This window comes from Brassica napus, chromosome C8, assembly GCF_020379485.1.
Source record: "Brassica napus cultivar Da-Ae chromosome C8, Da-Ae, whole genome shotgun sequence".
NCBI lineage: Eukaryota > Viridiplantae > Streptophyta > Magnoliopsida > Brassicales > Brassicaceae > Brassica > Brassica napus.
The window spans coordinates 25139602-25165459 of NC_063451.1; the positions used below are offsets into that span (position 1 = coordinate 25139602).

General features: G+C 35.9%; 3 protein-coding genes, 1 long non-coding RNA gene, 1 other non-coding gene and 1 pseudogene across 9 annotated transcripts; 4 read left to right on the forward strand and 2 right to left on the reverse strand.

Moving 5' to 3' along the window:
* Positions 1-1849: 1849 nt before the first annotated feature.
* Positions 1850-4263, reverse strand: LOC106453181 (annotated as a pseudogene).
* Positions 4264-6792: 2529 nt separating this feature from the next.
* Positions 6793-11031, forward strand: LOC106453180 (sugar transporter ERD6-like). The gene is made up of 18 exons (XM_013895437.3): positions 6793-7337; positions 7474-7536; positions 7617-7706; positions 7816-7875; positions 7959-8024; positions 8117-8182; positions 8318-8393; positions 8481-8545; positions 8626-8718; positions 8793-8873; positions 8979-9063; positions 9210-9253; positions 9345-9407; positions 9490-9549; positions 9666-9719; positions 9858-9917; positions 10019-10133; positions 10272-11031. The coding sequence occupies exons 1-18, from the start codon at positions 7086-7088 to the stop codon at positions 10394-10396; spliced, it is 1518 nt and encodes a 505-aa protein (XP_013750891.1). The 5' UTR covers positions 6793-7085; the 3' UTR covers positions 10397-11031.
* A 146-nt stretch (positions 11032-11177) lies between these two features.
* TRNAP-AGG lies at positions 11178-11249 on the forward strand. Its single transcript has one exon. It is a non-coding gene; the product is annotated as a tRNA-Pro (tRNA).
* Positions 11250-11733: 484 nt separating this feature from the next.
* On the reverse strand, positions 11734-18451 carry LOC106345690. Its single transcript, XR_007327785.1, has 3 exons — positions 18192-18451; positions 17920-18063; positions 11734-15932 (listed from the first exon to the last, which is right to left on the reverse strand). It is a non-coding gene; the product is annotated as an uncharacterized LOC106345690 (long non-coding RNA).
* Positions 18452-18752: 301 nt separating this feature from the next.
* LOC106345689 (nuclear transcription factor Y subunit C-9) lies at positions 18753-20199 on the forward strand. Of its 5 annotated transcripts, none has more exons than XM_013784854.3 (4): positions 18753-18894; positions 18983-19047; positions 19215-19878; positions 19971-20199. In XM_013784854.3, exon 3 carries the CDS (start codon positions 19220-19222, stop codon positions 19865-19867), a length of 648 nt encoding a protein of 215 aa, XP_013640308.1. In that variant the 5' UTR covers positions 18753-18894; positions 18983-19047; positions 19215-19219; the 3' UTR covers positions 19868-19878; positions 19971-20199. The 5 variants fall into 5 exon arrangements, with proteins under 5 accessions (XP_013640308.1, XP_013640311.1, XP_013640307.1 ...); XM_013784857.3 differs by having other exon boundaries at positions 18755-18894; positions 18992-19047; XM_013784853.3 differs by having other exon boundaries at positions 18763-19047; positions 19215-19889.
* A 236-nt stretch (positions 20200-20435) lies between these two features.
* LOC106345687 (putative UDP-glucuronate:xylan alpha-glucuronosyltransferase 5) lies at positions 20436-25546 on the forward strand. The gene is made up of 3 exons (XM_013784851.3): positions 20436-21864; positions 22950-23410; positions 24900-25546. Exons 1-3 carry the CDS (start codon positions 21102-21104, stop codon positions 25380-25382), a joined length of 1707 nt encoding a protein of 568 aa, XP_013640305.1. The 5' UTR covers positions 20436-21101; the 3' UTR covers positions 25383-25546.
* Positions 25547-25858: the final 312 nt, after the last annotated feature.

Consider the following 25858-nt stretch of genomic DNA (forward strand, 5'->3'; position numbering starts at 1 on the left):
TGCATAGGATACAGACGATATGCAAAACATGACCATTTTGATCCATTGCGGATGAAAACCCAAAGCCCCCAATAAGCACCTGATATAATCCCACTCTACTCTGTCATACGCTTTTGACATATCAGACTTCACCGCCATGAATTGAGCTGCGACTGGTTTGAAGGTACGCAGACTATGAACGAGTTCATGAGCAATCAGGATATTGTCTGAAATTTGTCTCTCCGGGACAAAGGTAGATTGGAACGGAGACACTAACTCTTGGAGGAGAGGTTGCAATCTTATCACCAAAATCTTGGATATAATCTTGTACAACACAGAGCAACGACTAATCGGGCGGAAGTCAGACATATTGATTGCCTCCATCACTTTAGGCAAGAGACAGAGATGAGTGAAATTCCATTCGACTGGAAAGGAACCAGAGATAAAGAAAGTTTTAACCTCATCTGACACTTGACTTCCAATATCCTTCCAAAACCTTTGAAAGAAAAGTCCAGTCATACCATCTGGACCAGGCGCACTAGCAGCTTTGATTGAGAAAACCGCTTGTTCAATCTCTTCGTCTGAAGCTTCTTTAATCAGATCCACATTCATCTCTGGAGAGACTTTCGCCACAAAGTCAGTAAAGATAGACTGAAAATCAGGAGGATTAGAGGATGAGAACAGATTAAAGAAATAATCCATTGCCACCCTACCCTTCTCCTTTTCCTCTCGCCTCTCCCTTCCATTTACATCAACAAGCAAATCAGTCTGTTTTCTATTTCTAGAAGCCTTCACCGAGTCATGAAAGAACCTAGTATTTCTATCTCCTTTCTTAAGCCACTTGTTGTAACTTTTTTGACTCCAGTAAGCTTCCTCCTCCCTGTTTGCTTTCATCAATTCTATTTTGAGAGCTCTAATCTTTCCACCATTCGGGTTTCTTGCAGACTCTTCCACCTCTAACTCTTCTTGCAAGATTAATATTTTCTCCTTTGAGTTAGTTTGGAAACTTCTTCTCCAGCCACTCAGATCATGTCTGCAGTTTCTTATTCTCTGTGATACTGAAGCTGGAAAACCCCCATGAGCTTTATTCCAAGCCAGTTTCACTATGTTTCTCACATTTGGCAACTCTAGCCACCTTTTATCAAACGTGAAAGAAGCTTTGAACATCTTCTCTTTCTTCTGCAGACAAACTAAAACTGGCCTATGATCAGACCCTCTTTTTTCCAAAAATACTTGATCTGCTTCTGAGAAAACCTTACTCCACTCCTTGTTTACAAAGCTCCTATCCAATTTACATTGGATCCATTTTGTAGCTCTTTTTCCTGCCCATGTAAACGGATCCCCCTTGCTAGGTAATTCCTTCACCTTACAATCTCTTAACATGTCATTAAAAGGTTCAAAGACAGAAGCACATCTCCTCGGGCCTCCAAGCTTCTCACCATTGTGACAGATCACATTGAAATCTCCCATCAGGCACCAAGGAGATTTTCTGTTGATTCCAATTCTGGTAACTCGCTCCCAAACTATTTTCCTTCTTTCTTCCTTGGGATCGCCATATATACAAGACACAAAACATTTGGCTCCTCCCAGTCTTAACTCTAGATCAATTAGATTTTTATCTGAATATTTAACATCCACTTCCGTTGACTTCCTCCAAAAAACAGCCAAGCCTCCACTTCTTCCGACAGGATTTACCGTATGTACATTATCATAGCCAAGCCACACCTGAATATCTACAAGAGAATCTCTTCCATGCATCGTTTCCATCAAGAACAGAAGCTCAGGGAAATATTTTTTACGTATCTCCATGAGCCTAGGAATTGTCAAGTCCTGAGAAGATCCCAGTCCTCGACAATTCCAAGCTAGTAAGCTCATAAAGCTTTGGACAGTCCCTCCTTCGGGACCGCCTCACGAGTTATTTGCTTTACGGCTTTGGGAACTCCACCCATCTGATCAACTGCTTTCCTTTTCTCAACACTTCCTATCAACGCCCCTTCCATTAAAGATATTTGAATGTTGTCCTCCTTTCCAGCATTAGCTTTTGCATTCCTCTTGTTTTTTCCCGGCCTTTTCCTAACACTCATCTTTTTTACAGAAGTTCCGGACACATTAAGATCGAAAGATTTCAACCTAGCACCCGTAGAACCACTAATGGAAGATGAGGAATTAGAAGATTGAGGAATATCAAACGGATTCACTTCTCTATGCGAAAACTCTGGCCTCCAACCAATTAAGGGATTAGCTTTAATAGCAGATGCCATAAGTTTTTCACCTTGAGCTTGAAGGCCATATAAACTATTAGAACCACCTTTCGGCTCATAACCAAAAACGACCCCTTTCCCTTTCTCCAATTCTTTTGTCACCATTGGCACAGGCTCCAAGCTTAAAGCAGATTTCATTAAGACCGGATCTTTTTCCACTTCTCTGACAGATGACTTAACTCTTTCCTCTCTAATAAGTCGATCTTCTCCTTGAGCCATAAGCAGGTATTGCCTCATACCATCCAGAACCTCTGCCGCAATTCTTTGTCTCCCAGTGTTTGGATTTATCCCAACTTGATTCTCTTCTAGAACACCAAACAACGGATCAGATTCCAAAAGCACTGGATTAGCCTTTTTCTTAACAAAACTCCCACCATCTCTTCTTGTCATCGCTTCGGTTTGTCTCCTCTGAATATCGATAGGACACACTGACTGATCATGGGTTAACCTTGACAAGTATAGCAACGTTTCTGAACTCTCTCATAGTTGAAAAAAACTTTTGTTTTTTCACCTTCAGGCAGATCAATAACTTTTTCTTTCCTTAGAGGTCTAGAAACATCGAAACGAACCTTAACTCTTTCATAGACGTTGCTTCGCGCCTTCGAAGGGTCAAAAGCAACCTCAGTAACCTTGCCCACAATATCACCCAAAGCTCCAATCGCTAACTCCGTCTGGTAGTTGATTGGAATATTTTTAATTTGAACCCAAATAGGCAAGTACTGTAAAGAGTCAGGAGGAGGCCTCTCCGACCATCTTTCCACAACAATTGCCCATTCATTAAAAGTGTGCACCCCTTTTTCCAACACTTCGACGAGGTCATGTTCATTATCGAAAATAAACTGAAATCTTTCTTGAGATAAAGCGATTCCTTGAACCCGACCTTGCTTTTGCCATTTCCTCGGCATCTGAAAGATGAACTCCGACATTTTCTGACAATCAGGGTTGAGGAAGCGTCCAATTAAGCTTCTTCTGTTTCTTTCACTCGAGCAATATTCTGGTAAATTGGGCATGATAAAGGGCACATCATCATCATCCTCCAAAGACATGGCCATTAAGGCCTTATCCATCGCTGATGACATCAGATATACTCTCAAACACCAGACCAAACCTTCAGTTGAAGATCTTAAACACAACAGCTCTTGATTGAAAAACCACTGAGTCGATTAATTTCAAACCATAGCTTCTCTCCTAAAAGTTTCACCAACACCTTTTGGAGCAGAAGAAAACAGGAGCCCTTCCAAGGGAAACAGACTTTAATCTTAAGAACCGTAGCTGCAAAACAGATTTACAGAGCCGGTAGCTTTAGATCTTCACTCAATTTTTATCGCAATTCTTATCGCTCTTTTTTTTCACTCTTTCTCACAAAACGACAAAAACCACCGTTGAAATGTCACCAAGATGACCGACGTTTTAATTATCTTGACTTCTTTTTGGGTCACTTTAACAAAACTATCTTGAAATTTAATTCTTTAATGCTATCATCTATCTTACAAGTGGTGCCGGCCAAGATATTTTCATTTCATTGTTAAAACTATTCCTAGTTGGCCACTTGCACGTATCAGCATGATTTGTAAAACAGAAATGGAATCACTTTTAGAAAGATATATTCTTATAATCAGAAAGGAACAAAGAGAATACATGGGAATGGTCTCATGAATTTACCTTTTTCTCTTTTTTCCATGATCTCGTTGATTTGGTTAGTATAAAATTTTCTGGAAAGTTCTAATGGACTAGGCATCTAGACAGTATAGTCCAGTACTCCAGTTACTAATACATGCCTCCCCATATTAAGATATTTCAGTAGATGATAAAAATAACTAAATAAGCTTAAACCTAAATTTAATTTTTTATAATGTTCCATTATGTAACTGCGTCGTTTTGTGATGGACAAATAAGAACGATAAACCAAATTAAAGATAAACAAACTCGAAATATTGATTAAGTTGTGAAGCATATCTATCATTCTATTGAACATTACCCAGTTAGAGACAAACTAGTAGGGTAGTTGGTCGATTACGTCATAGTCGCGTATGAATTACGCACAGCAAATTATTTAGTGAAGATAGTGAGCTATGGATTAAGGTGTTTTTATTCAAATGACCTAACAATGGGCTTACACAAATTGGTCTTGGTAGTCCAATTCTTTTCAGAAGTGATTTGGCAATAAAATGGAACGAAACAGTACTAATGGGCGTTTTAGATAGTGTTTTTTTTTGCCCAATAGCCGTAATTCACATTGGGGCGATCTTAATTTTTCATCTGTTTAAAAGACGTAATGGGCTTTAAATAGTTTTTTGTATGCTCTGCAAACAGCGCATGGCATTTGGTAATTTCCAAACTTGTTTCTCAAATTTTTCCATGGACTGATGTAGGCACAGAATCACTCCATGAACATGTCCTCAAATGGAGATAAAAGAGATCAAATAAGCTTGTGCGGAAGATGGACTGATGGTAGAGATGGTGATGAAAATGATTGACTCTCTTAATATGGTGGGCTGATTGATTCTCTCAATCTTTCGATTTTGAAGTTGCTTGAATCTCACAAACAAAATACAAGACAAATCAATAGAAAAACAATGAATCTCTCACTGAATTCTAAAGACAGATTTTATGCAAAGACAAACTTTGATAAAACAAAATAAACTGAATAATTTCTTGATTGATTGAAAGGTAATTTGTACAAAGCAATAGAGTGAGCTTATATAGGTCGTGGCCCTTGCTCAGAATAACAAAACAAAGGAAAGAAAATCAAACATAAAGAAAACTAGCTGTTGGAGGATTTTGGGGTTCAGATAGCTTGATTCAAGGGCTCGAATGATGGCTTTGTATCTGGACGGTTTTAGACTGTAGGAAAGCTTCTTAGGAACATTTTGATTGCTGAAATAATGGTCGAAATCCAAGCCTGGTGAGAAAAGAGCTGTTGGGAATTGATGGATTTTGACTCCAAAAATGGCAATTGGTTGATTCTGAGTATTCTGGTGGGTGCTGGTGCAGCTGAAGACTTCCTGATGAGTTAATAATATCTCCAAAACGTTTTAGCTTTGATAGGTTGGTCGTTGGCGCTTTATTCCTCCAAATGTGAAAGCATCCAAAAATGGTAAGTATTGTCTCCTTTGATTCCATGTAATCTGGTGCTTTCTGGTGCATGTTAAGAACGTGCCTGACTCTTCTGGACCCTTGGATGTGTCTCCTCATTGCATAGATAAATCTCCTGGTCGCCAATGTTTGGTTTGTGACTGATTAAACCATTGGTCTTCCAAATAAGGCAAGTTGGGCTACCCTGGACTTGAAAATAGCATATCTTCCAAACCATTTATCCTTTTGATATGAAGCCAATTCGCCGCGTGCTCTTGTTGAGTGTAGAATCCAGCAAAACTGGTTTCATGAATAAATTCTTCCTAGTTTGTAAAATACGGCATTTTGATTGCACATATGTCCTGATCGGCTTCTTTAGCTCTTCTCAGCTTCATATTCTCCACTGGTTTTCTCCTGATTTCTTTCTCCTTTTCTGATGTCCTCATCATCATGGACCTTAGAGCATGATTAATGAGGGGTTTTTAGGGTGAAGTTTTTATTTAATAGGCGGTTCTTAACGTTTTTAGTTAAAAATTAAGAGATGAGTTTTTATATTCCACTAAGAACGTCACCCTAAAAACCTCCGTTAACCATGTTGTTATTAACTCTTGAAAAAGTATGAGTCGAGACTCGACAGTGTTTTAGGTCGAATCTGAATATTAATGAAAACGTTGAAAAGACGTGTGTATTAGTGCATCAGTGCATGTAGCCAACGTGAAGCTCCCTTTCTTCATTTTACTATCTTGCTTGGTTATTGCATTTATGACCAGATAGATCACAAGTGACCCGTATTTAACTATGCAATATAAAACATTATTATATATGTTTTTTTTGGTACAAATATATATGTTTTTTTAAAACCACTATTATATATGTATAGTATATGCATACTGCAGTCAAATTTGACGAGATTTTTGATCAAATTAAAATTCATTAGAAGTACTCGAAATGGATCAACTTCATAGCTGTTGCTCCTTGGCTGTAATGTATGTGCATAGAGAATAGTCAATATTTGTATTTAACTAAAAAACAAAGAATGGTCTACCAGAAAATAAAAGTCGCAAGGACTTTTCAATTCTCCAATAATTGATAACACCATATAGATTTTTTTTTTCTTTTTTGCAATTTCTCACAAACTCATCTCTTTAACCTTTTTGCCTGCATAAAATTCCCTTAAATCATCCCTTTTCGTGTATGTAATGTATTGCCAAAAAGAAGTATATAAATATATATTACATCTACACATAAACATATGAATTTATTTTTTGCATGCTAGTATGCCCATAAATTTAGGAATAAACACAAATTATATATATATATATATATATATAAATCAAACCCATAGTCAAGTTCAATGAAGATGACTGAATCTAAAACAGAGAAACACTAATTCTTATAAATTGTGTTATTTTGAGCCGCTTTCTCATATATAGATCAATAATCTACGCGGGATGACGACCTATTCTATAAATTTCTGATAAATATCAACAAAATGCCATTACACAAATATAACAAGATGAAACTCAGCGACCACAGTTTGATCGCCCACCGTAGAGTATACGACCAAGTCCATTGAATATATAAAACCCACAAAAAACTATAGAAAATGATTTTATGACATTATAAAATATCAGAGTAGACAAAAATCCACTCCTCAATTTGCATAAGAACCTCTCAAGAAACTTTGAAGTGTCTACTTTTCTAGTTAGTTTTTTCTTTTATATTCAACTTTTATTGTATCTTCGAGAGAACAACAAAAAAAAAGGTAAAATGGATAGACAAAAAAGCATGGAGAGAGGGTTACTGAGGAAGAGCTTAAGCATAAGAGAGAGGAAGTTCCCAAACGATGACCTTTTTCTTGAAACTGGATTATCGAGGAAATCCCCGAGAGATATAATCAAGAAATCACCGAGAGATATTATCAAGAAAGCTCAAAACGACGATGGTGAATGTCGTGTTACCGGCACTGTTTTTCTCAGCACCTTTGTTGCCGTCTCTGGCTCCTTCTGCACCGGTTGTGGCGTGAGTCATCTTCTCTATATCCCTATTCTATTCGCGGCTTGCTCGGTTTAACTAGAAATGATCCGGTTTACGAGTCTAAATGTTGCATTACTAACTGAACCGGCTTAATTAATTTTTAGTTGCATCGGTTTTGTAGGCGGGTTTTTCATCGGGTGCCCAATCAGGGATTACCAAGGATCTATCTCTCTCAGTTGCAGAGGTGAATATCATATTTCTCAAAAAAAAAAAATAATAATAATAATTTTAAGTTTGACCCTATCTATTGTATTGATCACGCAGTACTCTATGTTCGGGTCCATTTTGACGTTAGGAGGTTTGATTGGTGCAGTATTCAGCGGTAAAGTCGCTGACGTCTTGGGAAGAAAGCGGGTAAATTTTCGGTTTGATTTTGTCATATGGTTTGGTTTTACCAGTTATCATCAATTGAACCTGCTAATACTTACCTTTTTACCACTCTTTTCTGGAAAAAAAAAAACAGACCATGTTGTTTTGCGAAGCCTTTTGCCTTACAGGCTGGCTTGCGGTGGCATTGGCTCAGGTTTGTTTCGACTTCTTGTTTGTTTTGTTTATATTGAAGTGATAAATTATCTTTTATATTGTTTTATATTTCATATTTTGAAGGACGCATTGTGGCTGGACTGTGGAAGATTATTACTTGGAATCGGTGTTGGTTTATTTAGCTACGTGGTAAAACTTCATTTTCACCACATAAATGAAAAATTACTGGCCGACATAACGAGAAAATATATTCACTTATACAAAGTTGTGTTTTCATGTAGATTCCAGTCTATATAGCCGAAATTGCACCAAAGCATGTCCGTGGATCGTTTGTGTTCGCCAATCAAGTATGTTAAATTGTGTTTATTTGTTGGACCAGTTTAAGTTCTAATTAACCAAGTTAATCAACATATCCAGCCTGATTTGGTCCAAGCGTTATTCGGGGCAATAATATAAAATTTTGTTATATAAATGTGTTGTAGCTGATGCAAAATTGCGGCATTGCACTCTTCTTCATCATTGGCAATTTCATTCCATGGAGATGGCTAGCAATAGTCGGTATGATTATTTCTATATCATATATAGAAGAATAATTGATTTAATTCAAACCTGCTTAATCTAACATTGCCTTTCTTATGTTTGTAGGTTTTGTGCCATGCGTGCTCCACGTTTTTTGTTTATTTTTCATTCCCGAGTCTCCAAGATGGTTGGTAGGTTAATTTATATTTGCATGTGGTATTTGTTTTTTTTTGTTCTTTTATATAATATCATGTTATATAATATGTGACAGGCGAAAAAAGGTCGCGATAAAGAATGCCGATCGGCTTTGCAACGCCTTAGGGGACCCGATGTGGACATTTCGTGTGAAGCAAACACAATTAGGGTATGAACTTCACATTTTTAGGAATAAAAGTCTTCCATTATATAGTATTGGTTCTCATTTTATTTCTTTTACAGGATACCATAGAATTATCGGAGCTCGATGGTGAAACTCGAATGGCAGAATTGTTGCAGAGACGATATGCATATCCGTTACTTGTAAGTTTTTTTTTTAAAGTATTTGAACTAAGAAAAATATAGTTGCTAACTGTTTTCAACTAATGATAGTTCAGTTATTATGTAATGACATATATTTGTATACAGATCGGAGTCGGTTTAATGTTTTTGCAACAATTGAGCGGTAGCTCGGGTGTAACTTATTATGCCAGTAGCCTCTTCCAAAAAGGAGGTAAGTTATAGGCGAAAATCCTAAATATTAATGTCAATATTATATAGTTAATTAATAATGATACACTTTAATATACATTATGTACATGTCATGTGTAAATAGTTTAATCCAATTAGAAAATGTTTACTTATATATTTTGCTTTCAGGATTTCCTAGCGCTATCGGCACATCAGTAATAGCCACGATCATGGTACGTAAGGTTTCAAGAACAAAAGAACATTTATAATATCAGACAAATCTCAATACTAAAATTAATGAATTATTTGATTATTATTTTTTAGGTTCCGAAAGCAATGCTGGGAACAATCATAGTCGATAAATTGGGGAGGAGAACACTCCTAATGGTTAAATATACTAACTCAAAATACAATCTTATTATGATTTGTCTTCATCAAACTAAAAACTTTTAAATATAAATTTGAACAGTCTTCTTGTGCTGCGATGGGCTTAAGTGCTTTGCTGTTAAGTGTTTCCTACGGTTTCCAGGTGATTTTAAGTCTATTCATACTTATAATGTGAATCTAATATTTTCTTAACATGGATATAAAACATGCAACCATCTAAGCTAACTATTGTCTTAAAATTTGTTAAATGTGGAGCAGTCATTTGGAATTCTCCCGGATCTCACTCCCATCCTCACTTGCATCGGCGTATTGGTATTAGCCCTAGCTAGTTTTTTTTCTTTCTAAAATACCGTTACAAAATGCAATTTTTTTTAAGTTACAACTTCAATTTGTTTTGATTAACTTTTTTCAATGCTGATTAGTTTAGTTGGTGATCTATGGAATGTATAGGGTCATATCGTGTCATTTGCGATGGGAATGGGAGGACTACCATGGATTATAATGGCTGAGGTATTCCAACTTTTATATTCATGTTTTTATTTCATATTTTCCCTTAGTTTTATCAGTGATGAGTGAACTATACAAATAAATATGTTTTGTTTTCTTTGCAGATATTTCCCATGAATGTGAAAGTGTCAGCGGGAACCTTAGTTACCGTAACTAATTGGTTATTTGGTTGGGTTATCACATATACTTTCAACTTCATGCTACAATGGAATGCATCAGGTAAATACAATATGTAGATATAAATATAGTATTTAACTTAATTACTGTCTTTTTCAAAACAAAACTTAATTACTGTTTTTACTTTTATGAAATAATTCGTTATAAGTGACTGATTGTCTTTTCGTTCATTTTTTCAAGGAATGTTCTTCATCTTTTCAATGGTCTCCGCATTTTCGATTGTATTTATATACTTTCTAGTACCGGAGACGAAAGGCCGATCACTTGAAGAAATACAAGCATTGCTCTCCAACTCTGTACAATGATTCATACAAATCGATTATATATTGTAATTGAAAAATCGATTATTATGATTGGTGTGGGGTTTACATGAGATTTGTGTATGGATCTAATTTTACATGGGAAAATGGCAACAATAAATTTGTATTTTTCGTGTCTGAAAAAAGCTGTATGGTTTTAGTTAGGTATGCATCAAAATATATAGTTCTGTGTGATATAGTAAAGTATAAATTAAAAAAAAAATGTCAATAATCACGCATCCGACTATATACACTTTCTTTGTACATGATCAATTATGCTAACTATAAATCGGACGGTGGAAGAGTTCGAGCAGTTGAACAATATAGGGAATATGTCTAAACATATGGTTGATGAACCAATGGGTCGTGTTGATGGTTCTCATGAAACATGGAACAGTTTTTCTTTGCATCTCGATGAATATTTTGATTTGTTAGATAAGACTACCGATGAAGAATGATGCTGATTATTTGCACATTGCTAGTATTTATCTCATGTGTTGGTTGATTTTCAATTGGAAATAAAGTTAGGAATATTTCGTTGGTTCAAGAATGAATAGGAAACCACATTTGCATACCGGTTAAGTCTGGTTCACCAATGTGTAGAATGTCGTTTTCTAAAGGGCTCTATAACATTTGGTTACCAGAATTTCACAAATAACTATACCAGATGCTGAACCGACTATGGTTCTAGCCTTCTAGGCTTATAGAAACAAAGCAGACAATATTTCAACTAGCAAGGTGGATTAGATAGAAAGAAATACAATTTTATGGAAGCAATCATCAAAAAGGGCATTTGGTCTAGTGGTATGATTCTCGCTTAGGGTGCGAGAGGTCCCGAGTTCAATTCTCGGAATGCCCCAATTTTTTCTAAATTTTCACCTCATCTCTAGACAGACACCAACGTGCATTTATATTAAACCGAACTTAAGCTATCTTGCTAGCAAGTAAAGTAGCGCTTGTATCAATGATATTCTGGCAACGCGTTCAACTTTATTTTACTTAACATAAAACAAAGCAATTTAGGCAGTTTCAACTGAATTGTAGACTACATATGTAAACCTATGCTGATAAGAGCATCATTATCCCAAAGATCCATTTTGGGTCTCTTATTTTTTTTTTTAATACTTTTAAGTAGTAATAGTGAATTAAGAGATTTAGTTAAGAGACTTGAATATTTATGTGCTCCAATACAAGTTTCTTAATTAAGGTTTCTTAAAACTATTTTCATTGAAACTTAAATGTACTTTAAAACCTACTTTTTTTTTATCAAACTACTTTCATTGAAATGTAGAAGAGTTCAACTCCATCAATGGAGGATACAATAAAGATACAAGGAACCAAACAAACCAAGGAATAGACCAATACACTAGACAAGCAAATGAGAAAGCTTAACCATCTCAAAACAATGTTCCCTATAACAATTTCACTAATAACAAGTCCAAGGAGATAGCAAGTAAAGTTAACCTTATTAAGTGTAACACACTTTGCAACCTTCACCATATAATCATATAATCATAGAATTCCTAAATAACAATCAGATCTAAGCCTACATAATATAACTCATGTAGTATAACAGAAAAATATGAACTATGCTCCCATAAATCCCTCACCTTAGCCACTTGACGACAAGTTTTCATTTTCTCAACTTTGGACATATCCGTTGTACCGCTCGTTTTCCATGTTCCCGAACTCCAGACCCTCTCTCCTTATAGTTGAACATATATCCACGAGTCCATAAGGTTCCTGCCAAATATGAGCTCAGTCCGAGCTCATTTTCCCAACCAAACATGACGATCCATCAACATACCACTCTGTTTCACAATGTACCAAACCGGTTCAGAAATACATGAATAACTAATAAACTGACCGTCCACTTTTCGATCACACCGTTGAATTCTGAGTCTGCAGTGTCCCCTAGATCTATACAAAGTTTCAAAGTTTCAGTCAGATCAGCATACAAATGAACCTCCCACGCTTTCTTGAAATTGCTGCGACAGAACAGTTGAACCTCCCAGATTTGAGCTGCTACTTCTGATGCTTGCGTAGGAAGCAAGGCACACCACAACGAAGTCATTACTCCAATGACAGAGACGTCAGTTTCTATGGCTTCCCTGCCACGTCCTCTATTAAGAGAAAATCCATATGTGATTTCCCAAACTCATATCTGATCCGGATCTCTCTTTCGAAACTCCATCTCAAACTGTGTACTTCTTCTTCTCCACCTTTGTTTCCTTCTTCTCTAGTTCACCTTTCTCCATCTCACGTTCTTCTCCTTTTTCTCTTTAACTTCTTTCTCTTTTTTGGGTTGCTATCCTCGTTTTAATCTTTTATTCAATTGGATTTAAATGAGATTTTAGATTTAAGTCAAGATCCTCATATATCCAAAAATAAACTGAATCCACAAAAAATCGGGGTGTTACAATCGATTATGCGACCGAGCCCCAAGCTTGCAAAGAGTTCTCCAAACTACTCTGGCCACAAGGAAACGATCACTTTTGGTAAAGAATCAGATGAGAGTTTTGAAACCTGTGTGCGAAGAAGACGCGGCGGCGGAGGAAAACGTGAGGTTGACGAGAAGTGAGTCTCTGAGTCGGCTGATGGCGTCGGAGTCGTCGCGGAGAGGTCATCGTCGGAGTCGCCGGTTGATGGAGGCGGAGTCGTCGCGGATAGGTCATCGTGGAGGAGCAGCAGATGGATTCGGAGTCGCCTAGGAGACACGAAAGAGAGAGGGAGGGATGAGATAATGACACGTGTTCACAAAACCCGTCTCTTGTGTGGCTTAATTAAGCGACGTCTCCTCTTTAATTACCTAATTTTTTTTTTTTTAAATCTGAAAACATTAAATACAGGCTTTAAGAGCCCCTGATAATGGTGCTCTAAGAGCAACATTATCAATGTCAACTCTTAGCAAACATCTTAGAATATTTAATGACTATTTTTAGTCTAAGAAGTTTTGTAAGATACTTAACTAAAATACTACATTATCAATAGAACTTTTCGAAGGTTCTTAGGTTAAAAATATTATTTTTATTTATAAATAGTAATTAAGATATATCCATTTATATTCAATACATTAAAAAAAAAACTTTTTATTTCATTAAATTAAAATTACAAACATTTTATTACATTCCATTTAAAAAAAAATTAAAAATAATAGCTAACACACATTTTATTCAATTCACAAAAACTTAAAAATCATTGGTTTTTTGGAAGATGTCCAAATTTTGCCCAAATATTTTCAATCAAATCGAATTTTAATTGTTCATGGGCTTGTCTGTTACGAACGCTCGATCGACGATCCATTGCAGTGCCGAGATTTGAATTCGGAGTAACGGTGAATGTATCCTCTTCTTCGCTTTCTTGAAATTCTCTCTCGTTATACTGAGTGAATGTTGAACGTTCATCCTCGACAATCATATTATGGAGTATGATGCATGCTTTCATAATATTTGCTATTTTTTCTTTATCCCATAACTTAGATGGATTTTTCACTACGGCAAATCTAGCTTGCAGAACTCCGAAGGCACGCTCCACATCTTTTCGAACAGCTTCTTGGGTTTTAGCAAATAACGAATGTTTCTCACTTTGTGGAAGTCGGATAGATTGAATAAAAGTCGCCCATTTCGGATAAATACCATCAGTGAGATAATATGCCAAATGGTATGGATTACCATTAACACAGAAGTTCACTTGTGGCGCTATTCCGTTAATAATGTCATCAAAAACGGGTGATCGATCGAGAATATTAAGATCGTTCATAGTACCTGGAGCTCCAAAAAATGCGTGCCATATCCAGAGGTCACTTGAAGCTACCGCCTCCAAAACAATTGTTGGTTTTTCGGTTCCTCGTGAATACATTCCTTTCCAAGCAGTGGGGCAATTCTTCCACTCCCAATGCATACAGTCGATGCTGCCAACCATCCCCGGAAATCCACGTTGTTCTCCTATATAGAGAAGTCTTTGCAGGTCCTCATGTGTTGGACGGCGGAGGTATTCATCACCAAACAAGCTGATTATTCCGGCGGTAAAATTGTGCAAACATTTCCGAGCTGTCGTTTCAGCAAGCCGGACATACTCATCAAGTGAATCAGCTGCACCGCCATATGCCAACTGTCAAATTGCTGCAGTACATTTTTGTAGGGGTGTTAGACTAGACCGTCCGGTACAATCTTTGCCTAGTTGAAAATACGGTATGTTGGTTGTGAGATGATTCACAATACGCAGGAACAATGATTTGTTCATTCGAAACCGTCGCCGGAATAATTGAACATTATAAGTTGAAGTCTCGCAAAAGTAATCATTCCAGAGCATCTGGTGGCCGTCTTCTCGGTGCCTCTCCATATAAATACGTTGCTTCCGCTCTTTTGGTTCTTCATCAAAGTTTTGAACGTAATCATTAACATAATCTTCAACGTAATCATTAACATAATCTTCATCATCGTCATCGTTATGGTAGTGATAATGAGAAGAAGATGTCATTAGAGTTTTTTTACATTTAAAATGAAGAGTTGATGAAAGGGGAGGGATGTCTTTAAATTGCCAATGATCTTTCATATTTATAGGGGCAAATAAGATCTTCTCGTGATACAACTTGTGAATGTATATTGTGTTCTCCTGATACAACTTGTGAATGTATATTGTTTTGTTGTGGAAGAAAAAAACAACTCATGTGACTCTTACACCTTTGAATTATTATGTTGTACCTTTGAATTATTATGTTGTTTAAAGTGGTTCACGAGACAAGTAGTTGTTGTTTCAAAGTCACATTTTAATTATTTTTATGTGAACAGTTGGCTTATACATGGAGTGGAGGCATAAACAATTACAATACAACACATTTGTAAATCATAAAGTTCATAACAATACAACACATTAGTACATAGTCTCATAAGGGTTAACAGCATTAGTACGACTAAGACAAAGAGCATGACACCAACACAAACTTCCTAAACCAGACCTAGTAATGCTGTTAACACCAACATCACTTCCCTCCGATCACCAGACCAAGTACCACTAATACAAAGAGCATGACACCAACACAAACTTCAAACTCAATTTTTAAAGTAAATGACTTCTTTGCCAAGTCAGAAACTAAGTTCTCTAGCCTAACCACCTTTTCCTCAGACTCAAAGTTACTCATTAAGGTAAGGTTATCTACCTTTTCCTCCAACTGCAGAATGTGTTTATCCCTCGCCCTTATCTCCTCCATCACCGCGACGTCCCAAAACTTCCAGACATGGCAATCGCCATCATCCACATTCTTGCAGGTGTATACCCTCCTCCCCGGATCATTTTTTGATGTAGCTAGAATTGGTGCATCACCACAATAGCAAACCTGGGGGAATCCAAACTCCACCTCAGGTTGTGGAGGATACTGCGTAGGATATTGAGACGGCTCAGGATACTTCAACTCCAACTCAGCTTGGTCACGACCAATAAGCTCTTCTGTCTCGTTGTACCCACTATCAGCTTCATCCCTACTATAGTGTGATGAATCTGAAGGCTGGCTGTAACTATATCGGCCCATTTTTACGAATTAAACCTGCAAAAAAAAAATTGAAAGTAACTCAATAGTAGCCTTAAGATGATAGCCAAGTATATCAAATGTCGAAAATACATTTTTTTAAGAACTACCAAGCAGAAAAACATTTAGGTAAATACATTTACTACACATGGGAAGTCACAAACACATACATTAAGAAAAATGCTACAAACAGAAATACATTAATGTACCAATTATGAAACAGCAAATTCAGCAACACATTTCATGAAATACAAATATAGTAACTAGTTCAGGAAATACAAACAGATATCTCAGCAACAGACGGTCAGAAATACTGAGCGAGCAGCTTGTTCTTGACAATCTCTTCAGCCTCGCTTAGTGGTCCTGTCTTGGCTAACAGTGTGTCTAAAATGGCAAGCTTTGACAGTCTCTCTTTCATCTCCATCACAGTAGTAACATCAGCAAGAGACTTTCCTTGACCCACCTTCCTTCTTGCTTTAGCCGCTTTGACACCTTCAGGCCGGACCTCTTCATCACCAACAGTGGTGCTTGAGGTCACTGAACATTCCTCTCCAGCTTTTCGCTTTGAACTCCCAGTGGGTTTAGTGGGTTTAGGAGTGTTAAGACTGAGCCATTTCTGCTCAAACCTCAACACGCACCACGCATACTCAAGATTGAATTTTCTCTTGTGATCAGCGTAGTAGATATCATAAGCCATCTTGAGGACGTCAGTCTCGCTCTGACCAGAAGTTATCTGTCTCTCCGCTGCCGAGTAAGCACCGCAAAATTTGTTGGTGAGGTCATTAATCTTCTGCCACCTCTGCTTAATATGGAGCCACTCTCTTGGTTCACCACTCTCTTTAGCATGTGGAGTAGATTTATAGTACTCAGCAACACGTTTCCAGAACGTCCCTGACTTTTGTTCATTCCCAACCACTGCATCCTTAGATGTGTTGAGCCAAGCACTTATGACGACCTCGTCATCAGCTGGAGTCCATTGCCTTCTCTCCTTAGAGGCAACTGCTGGGTCTTCACGTTCAGGTGGACCGTCAGGTTGTTGTGAACTATAAGGAGGTATCTCGGATGGATACTGAGTAGAAGGATAACTTCCATACTGAAAGTTTTGGCTATGGAGAAGATAGCTATAACTAGGGGACTCACTATAGGGATTCAATGGATTCCTTGAATCCATTTCGATTAGAAGGACAGGAATAGAAAAGAAAGATACGTGAGAGAAAGAAGAGAGTAAGGGATAACCACAACAAGAATTAAACTTGTTGCAGCTATTTAAAGAAATTTGAGAGAACAACCATCAGAGAGCTTAAATGTTTCTCTAACAATCAACTACCAGGGTCTAATCAATATTTATTACTCGGAAAATAAAGAATCAAAGCAAACAAGTAAGTAAATATGATACACATTAGTTACTTATACTCGTTACACATAACTAATCAATATTTATTACTCCTTCGAAACTAACTACAAAACCAAGCAAACTAACTACAAAACTTTGCCAAGTAACACTCCTTCGAAACCAAACTAAGTAAAAAAGTCAGTACAACGTTTTCATTAAATGTCAAAACCTACTTACTTCAATTTACACACCAACTAAAACAACACATGTCAATGATGAATCCAATGTATCTAAAACAACAAGTTTAGAATCAAAATTCAGTATAGATCACAACATATAACGTGGCTCTCCATCAACTATACAATCAAAATTCAGTTCACTAATCAATCAAGTATAGAACTCAAAATTCAGTTCACTAATCAATCAAGCATATTTTTTTAACTAAAGTTCCCTAATCAATCAAGTATACGAAAAAATCACTAAAAAACCTATGCTTTACAATCAAAAACAAAGATCACTATACAATCATATTCATCGGTAAACGAAAGTCCATCAGAAACACGAACCAACAGATCACTATACAATCATATACAACCAAAAGGCGAATCACCAATCTATTTTTTTAAATGATTCCTCTATATAGCTAACGGAGGACGGAGAAAGAAGACAAACCTGTTGGTGACGGCGGCAGAGATGGTCTCCAACCGGAGAAAGAAGAGAGGCGAGATGGACGAGAATAGACGACGGCGGCGGAAGTACCCGTCGACAGCGAGAGAAGGAAGAGACGATGAAACCCTAAACCCAAACTCCGCGGACCTTGATCAAACCCAAAGCATGCAAAATATTAGAAACACATAATCGATAATCCCAGAATTATATCCACAAAATCGATACGAGAGAGAGAGACAGAGAAGAGGGAGACGGAGAGAGAGAGTAATACGAACCTGGTGCAGATTCGATGCCGAGATTAAACGATTGATCGATGGATCGATGATTCTTCCAGCGAATCGCCGTCTACGGATCGAGAGAGAGAGAGAGAGAGAGAAGAGGGAGACGGAGAAGAACGTATAGAATGACACGTGACAGAAGAACGAAGTCAAAAAACTTCTTACCTAAAAATCGTCTCCTGGACTTTATATTTAATTTTGGGCCAATATTGGATAAGGATCGCCCATAAGAAGTGTTCAAATGTGCTGATAATGTTGCTCTAAGTTTCCAGGGATTGAGTTTGGCATGCATATTTGTTGGCTCTTGAGCACTCATTAAACATACGATTCATGAACTAACTGTTAGGAAAAGACAACAATGAGCTGTAAAGTGGATATACCTACAATTTTTCATTCTTTATTACAGCATATTCTATTGAGTCAAAGAAATAATAATTTATTACATGAAACACGAACACAAACTACCATCTGACAAGAGTAGAAGAATACAGCACTTGACACGACACATATCTTTAAAGAGCTTTCCACTGACTCCTTTTGTCTGCTTATTGTTACTTCATTGTTAAAGTCGAAAAAAGAGAAAAGCAAAAGCCATAAATAAAATCACAATAGATCTTCCAACTCTACCCCACCCAAGAGGATCTACTAGTGTTTTCCTTGGTCATCAACTTCAGATTCTCCTTGCAAAACCAACTCCAAGGTCTCCCTCTCTTTCCATAATTTTTAGTTACTTTTTTGTTCTTGCATATATTTTGTGTAATTCATAGTGAATCCACACATATTATAAGGCGCTACAGGAAAGCTTCCACACTTCTTCTGTGGTTAGAAGATACTTTGCTCTCTCTGTTTTCTAGTAAGTAGATTTTCTTTGATTATTAAATTCAGTTTCATACTTGTTGCTGTTGTAGATCTTTGATAATTGTTGTCTTCTTAATAATTTTATTTTTAATTATTGCCATAATGTTTATTGAAAAAAGCTTTTAAACAATCCAAAGCGCTTTCTCTTTATTTCTGGTATAGAAAGAATGGACCAACAAGAGCATGGACAATCCAGAGCCATGAACTACGGCACTAACCCATACCAAACCGGGACTGTGGGCCCCACAGCACCATCAGGCCAGATGGCGTTTCACCAGCAGCAACAGCTAACTCAACAGCTTCAAGTCTTTTGGCAGAACCAATTCAAAGAGATTGAGAAAACAACTGATTTCAAGAACCACAGCCTTCCACTTGCAAGAATCAAGAAAATCATGAAAGCTGACGAGGATGTACGTATGATCTCAGCCGAGGCTCCTGTTGTGTTTGCAAGGGCCTGCGAGATGTTCATATTGGAGCTGACACTCAGGTCCTGGAACCACACGGAGGAGAACAAGAGAAGGACGCTGCAGAAGAACGATATAGCAGCTGCTGTGACCAGAACTGACATATTTGATTTCCTTGTGGACATCGTTCCTAGGGAGGATCTCAGGGATGAAGTCTTGGGAAGTATTCCGAGAGGGACTGTCCCTGAGGCTTCTGCTGCTGGTTACCCGTATGGATACTTGCCTTCAGGAACTGCTCCAGTAGGGAACTCGGGTATGGTTATGGGTAACCCGGGTAGTGCTTACCCACCTAACCCGTATATGGGTCAACCCATTTGGCAACATCAGGGACCTGGCCAACCTGACCAGTAAAACTAGCGTAGGTAAAGAAACTGTGAGTTTCAACTTTTTTAATTTTAGGCCTAATTAATAGTTTTATGTTTTTGGTACAATCTCATAATCTTTTCTTTTGCAGAGTTCTAGTCTTGTCCAAGTGGAATTAAGAAAGGAGGAGACTTCAAAGAAAACTAAAAGATCATATCAGTTTTTGAAATCAGTGTTGTAGAAGAATCTAAGTGTTTGTGTATTCAATCCTTTCTTTAAGGAAAATTTTAGGGATGAAACAGAAGAATGTATAAACTGTAAGGAAGAAGTGTGGTTGACATGGTTTTTTTATTTAAATGTTATTGTCTATCTTTATTGTCTCTCATGAGTGCTGGCCTGCTCGGTCGAGTTCAGTGCGATTCTATTTCTATCCCAAAGTTAGAAACTAAAACAAAGTTAGGTATGTCCATTGCGGTTTGGTTTATGTAGATATTTTTTGGATTATGGAATGTGCAAACCGAATGAAAACTGTATAGCATTCAGTTTGATACAATGATACGGTTTTACTTCTTCGAGTTGGTTCAACCGGATTACACGTCCTTACTTGAAACACTTACCAGGAGGAGCCCGGTTTGATGAGAATCACATGATGAAACTACTTAGATGAGTAACACTTGTAATTGTGTTTTTTATCAGTTAATCAATAGTGAATTATCAATTTATTTGATTTTATTTCTACTTAATAACTTAATTTTTATTCAATTATTTAAACTTAACGTGTAGGGATTGATATTAATGATTCGGTCTACTTAACGATATATACACAAACCCAACAATACTAGTTATTGAATTTTTTTCGAAAAAAAAAAAAATACTAGTTATTGAAGCATAAAATATAACACCACGACTGAAGTACAAAGAAACCTTCTACGGCAATTCAACGACCAGTGTTTTCTTTAATGCATGGTTGATATTTAAAATTCAAGAATGCCACTCCAAAATATTGCTAAGACTATTTTAAAAACTATAATACGCACCTAACTCGCGCATGGAAGTTAATCACGTTCGTTGACGCACCTGATCAATTGACTTTCTAAGCCAACGTGCGTCCATGCATCTCAAGACTCAAGCCTCGTGCTCACAATCTCACACCCACGTATTCGCACATACAGGTGTGCATATCTTTTTCATATACATTCGTCTATGAGGTTATAAAACTACGTAGACATCATATACATGTTTATAGATTCAGAGATTGATAGGAAAGGCAAGTGCATATAATATGGGGTCAAAAAACAAAAACTCGAGCAAGAGATTTTTCATGTTTTATCTAATGCTAACGTCACTGTCGTTTTTGGGTTTGATCTTAAGGTTTAAACCTCTGTTTCTACTCAATCCCATGATCACTTCTCCTTCGATCATCGAGATTCATTATTCTTTACCGGTGGTGCCGGTTAACCGTAACCCAAGATGGCTCAGACTCATCAAGAACTTTCTTCCGGATCAAAAAAAGATCCGAGTGGGTCTCCTCAACATAGCTGAAAACGAGCGAGAGAGCTACGAGGCAACCGGTACGTCGATACTTGAGAATGTCCACGTCTTGCTCGATCCCCTCCCGAAGAATCTGACGTGGGAGAGTTTATTTCCGGTGTGGATCGACGAGGATCACACGTGGAACGCGCCAGTGTGTCCAGAGGTCCCTCTACCTCAAGTGGAAGGTACGGCTGCTGACGTGGACGTGGTCGTTGTTAAAACGCCGTGCGATGGATTTTCCGAGAGTAAAGGGTTGAGAGACGTTTTCCGGCTACAGGTGAATCTAGCGGCAGCGAAGCTGGTGGTGGAGAGTGGAAGGAGGAACGTTGACCGGACGGTGTACGTTGTCTTCATCGGGTCATGTGAGCCCATGCATGAGATCTTTCGGTGTGATGAACGCGTGAGGCGCGTGGGGAAATATTGGGTGTATAGGCCTAACCTAAAGAAGTTGAAGCAAAAGCTTCTCATGCCTGTTGGTTCTTGTCAGATTGCACCACCGGTTACTGAACTAGGTAAATCTTCTTGTTACTCTAATGTATTGCTTTTCATCTTAATATATGCTAACGAATAAATGAAAACAATTAATGAATTAGTATATAAAAAGTTAGGACTACTATTTTATCGTTAAATAGTTTTAAATTGAAATTCATGATAAACTCGAATTTGACACAATGTTGAAATATTTCATGGATGTTGTTTCACATTGGAAATTTATTGAATTAACTAGTTCTTTTGTTTTCATTTATTTTTATATAAATATTTTGTTTTCAATTCTAAATTGGTATATATTATAATATATATGTGTCTATCAACTTTTAAAACATAATAAGTTTACTGTATATTTTTTTTCATTGAATAGATTGTTTCAAACTTTCACATGTATTTGTATTTTATTATATATATATATTTTTGGATTATTATTTCATTATTTAAATCGTAACTATATATATAAAGATTAGTAAAATATTATTTTATTGTCATATTCAAAGATATTGTAACATTTCAAAAATTTATAAAGTTTTTTAAAAATTAAACTTTTTGTTTCATAGATTTATATTATCGAGTAAATAATTAAACATTTAATTTTTGTTTAATTTTTAAAATAAACTATATAGTTTAAAATTTGTTTTCATTGGTTTAAGGTAGTATAGATTAATCATTGTTAGATAATCTGATTTTTGTTCTTTAAAATTTTTTTTTTTATAATTTTAAAAGTTAACATCGACAAATATTTAAATATTTAGCATATAGAGGTATAGTATTACAACATTTAATTATACTTATTTAATTTATACTATCTATAAATCCAATGGATCATCTATTGTTTAAATCCAATTATTGATAGCCCAATAAAAATTTCTAGTAGGTCCAAAATTTAAATGATAAGCTTAGATATTAAATATAACATGACTTTCTAAGAATATGTCCATTAAATCCAATTTTTAAAAAATTACACATGAATCAAAGTTGTGACTTCTGTTTTAATATATAAGATTTATAAATTTAGGAGTACGTAATTCATTTATGGTCAATTGATTTACGTTGAAACTCATGATAAACCTAAGCTTAACAATATGTAATGCATTACTTGTTATAGATCAAGAAACGTGGAGACGGCAGAAGAACGAAAGTCTCTCATCAACAACTACATTATCATCATTTCCTGCCCAACGTGTTGCCTACGTGACGTTACTCCACTCATCAGAGAGCTATGTATGCGGAGCCATAGCTTTGGCGCAAAGCATAAGGCAATCTGGCTCGAGGCATGACATGATACTCCTCCACGACGACTCTATAAAAAACAAATCTCGCATTGGCTTAAGCCTTGCCGGGTGGAAACTACGGCGTGTAGAGAGAATCAGTAGCCCTTTCTCCGAGAAAGGTTCTTACAATGAGTGGAACTACAGTAAGTTACGTGTATGGCAAGCAACAGATTATGATAAACTAGTGTTTATAGACGCAGACTTCATCATCGCGAAGAATGTTGATTATCTTTTCTTCTATCCTCAACTTTCGGCTGCTGGCAACAACAGAGTCTTATTCAACTCTGGAGTCATGGTAATGCATCTAAACCATATTTTCTCTTTTAAAATTACACAAATCAGTTTTTTTTTCCTTTAGTTTATATACATATCAATTTTACAAGATTTAGGGGGATGATTGGTTAGGATATATAAACTATTTTTAACTTTCAATTTTTATTTACATTTTCTAAAACTATGAATCATGATTTCATATTGATTTTTAAAGTTACAATCCAAAAATAAAAATGTCTCTGTAAACCCTATTTAATACAAAGTAGAAATATGTTTTTTTTTTCATTACCGTAGGTATAGTTAAAACAAAAATACTACATACTAAATTGTACAACAAAATTTATAAAATTACAATCCAACTATCCCCTATATATTATTTGTGAAACATTACAACTTCTTTTTGTAGCCACGTGTCAGCACTAGGATGATTCTTAGAATTATTAGAGAAATAAGTTGGTCCATCTAATTATATAATAAGCTTTTTATTAAACTAACAATAAATTCATTATTAATGTCATTTATTATTTCATTAAATAAAGATTACGGAATTGCCTAATGTGGGTAAAGTATATATGACAATTAATGATTTTAAATAATAAAGATCTGATAAAAAAATAATGTATCTTCTATCAAATTTGTTTAATTTTAAACTATTAAAATAATTTTAAAAAATCACAATAACCATATTATAAAAATTTAGATTTTTCTGTATATGTTATATTTTGAATTTTAAAAAATGACTATAAATTAATAAAACTGTTAAAAGTCTCACATTCAAATTTTGCGATCCATGGTTTAAAATTTTTGTTATGACAAAATACAAATGATTACAAAATCATATAAGTAAAAGTCTAATTTAATTAATCATTAATATTTATAATATATATGTATATATATCATTCTAAATTAAACTATAAACCATATTGAATAAATAAATATTTTAGTTTCAAAATTTACTTTGAATAATTTTTTTTGATAAAAGTTCTGAACTAACATTGATAAATGTTTTTAAATTTCAATTACTAAATTTTTTAATCCCATAAGGAAAATTTTGTTATCAGTAATTTAAAGTTTTTGCTATTAAAGATACACATGATCAAAAAAACATATGAGTAGAAAGCATCATTTAATAAGCATTAATATTAAAAATATACTATGTATGTTAATATCATTTAAATTTAATTACATATCCTATCAAATTTTTTAAAAAAATTGTTTGGATTAATAAAATTGACTTATACGTTCGCACCAATTTAATTATATATATAATAGCTACTGACTTTTAATTATTCAATATATATTTATTATTTTATAATATGTAAGAACATATAATACATAAAATAATTTATATATATAGTGTTTATCCCGCGTAAGGCGCGAGTCTTAATCTAATCTAGTCACCCACTATACTTTTTCATTATTATCTCAAATTATTCACAATCTATTCTTTTGTTGCTTAAATGATTTAAAATTCCCTGATTGTACATTGTAACAAATATTATTTTCTTTAGGTTCTGGAGCCTTCAGCTTGTCTATTTGAGGAACTAATGCAACAATCATTCAAGATCAAGTCTTACAACGGAGGAGACCAAGGCTTCCTCAACGAATACTTTGTGTGGTGGCATAGGTTATCAAAACGTGTAAACACGATGAAGTACTTTGGTGAAGAAACCAACATCGGTCCAAAACGCAATCTCCCAGACAACTTAGAAGGGATACACTACTTGGGGATAAAGCCATGGAGATGTTATAGAGACTACGATTGTAACTGGGACTTGACAACGCGGCGCGTGTATGCAAGCGAGTCTGTGAACAAGAAATGGTGGAAAGTGTACGACAAGATGCCTAAGAAGCTGCAACGTTACTGTGGTTTGACTCGTAAGATGGATAAGAACATTGAGAAGTGGATGAAAGCTGCAAAGGTTAAGGGTTTTCCTGAAAAGCATTGGAGACTTCAAGTGGGAGATCCAAGGAAGAGGAACCTTGTTGATTAAGCCAGTGGTAGCGTTTTGGATCGTTGATAGGCTTTTGAGAGACATTTGGGCATGCATGAAAGCACTTCAGTTCAGATTGGGCCTAAGAAAAGATGTTGTAACTGTTGTTTTTCCTTGTTTGGTCTAAATATATGGTTCTTGTTATAAGATAAACATTGAAATGATCATCTACTCTTTTACCAACTTAAGCACTATGATCATCTACTTATCAAGCACTATGATCACCCATTCATTTACCAAATCAAGCACCATCTTGTTATTTTATGTATTGTTGCTCACTATAAATATCATCACTCATCTCACTCTTTTGTATATAAAAAAATAAGAACAAAAGTTTATAATCAAAGAATCATTACATCTCATCTCTCTTCTCCCTTTTCATAGTAAATATTCTCTCTTGCATATTTATCGTATATCTTCTTTCTGCGGGGAAAATCTTTTGCCCTTGCTTAAATTTCTCGACACTATAGAATCAT

Bases quoted from the DNA above. Each gene is read 5' to 3' on its own strand.
- LOC106345689 (XM_013784854.3), top strand. From the start codon at position 19,220: ATGGACCAACAAGAGCATGGACAATCCAGAGCCATGAACTACGGCACT.
- LOC106453180 (XM_013895437.3), top strand. From the start codon at position 7,086: ATGGATAGACAAAAAAGCATGGAGAGAGGGTTACTGAGGAAGAGCTTA. The intron at 8,025-8,116 runs GTAAAACTTCAT...GTTTTCATGTAG, and splicing joins TTGGTTTATTTAGCTACGTG to ATTCCAGTCTATATAGCCGA. The intron at 8,394-8,480 runs GTATGATTATTT...TTATGTTTGTAG, and splicing joins GAGATGGCTAGCAATAGTCG to GTTTTGTGCCATGCGTGCTC.
- LOC106345687 (XM_013784851.3), top strand. From the start codon at position 21,102: ATGGGGTCAAAAAACAAAAACTCGAGCAAGAGATTTTTCATGTTTTAT. The intron at 21,865-22,949 runs GTAAATCTTCTT...TACTTGTTATAG, and splicing joins ACCACCGGTTACTGAACTAG to ATCAAGAAACGTGGAGACGG. The intron at 23,411-24,899 runs GTAATGCATCTA...TATTTTCTTTAG, and splicing joins TATTCAACTCTGGAGTCATG to GTTCTGGAGCCTTCAGCTTG.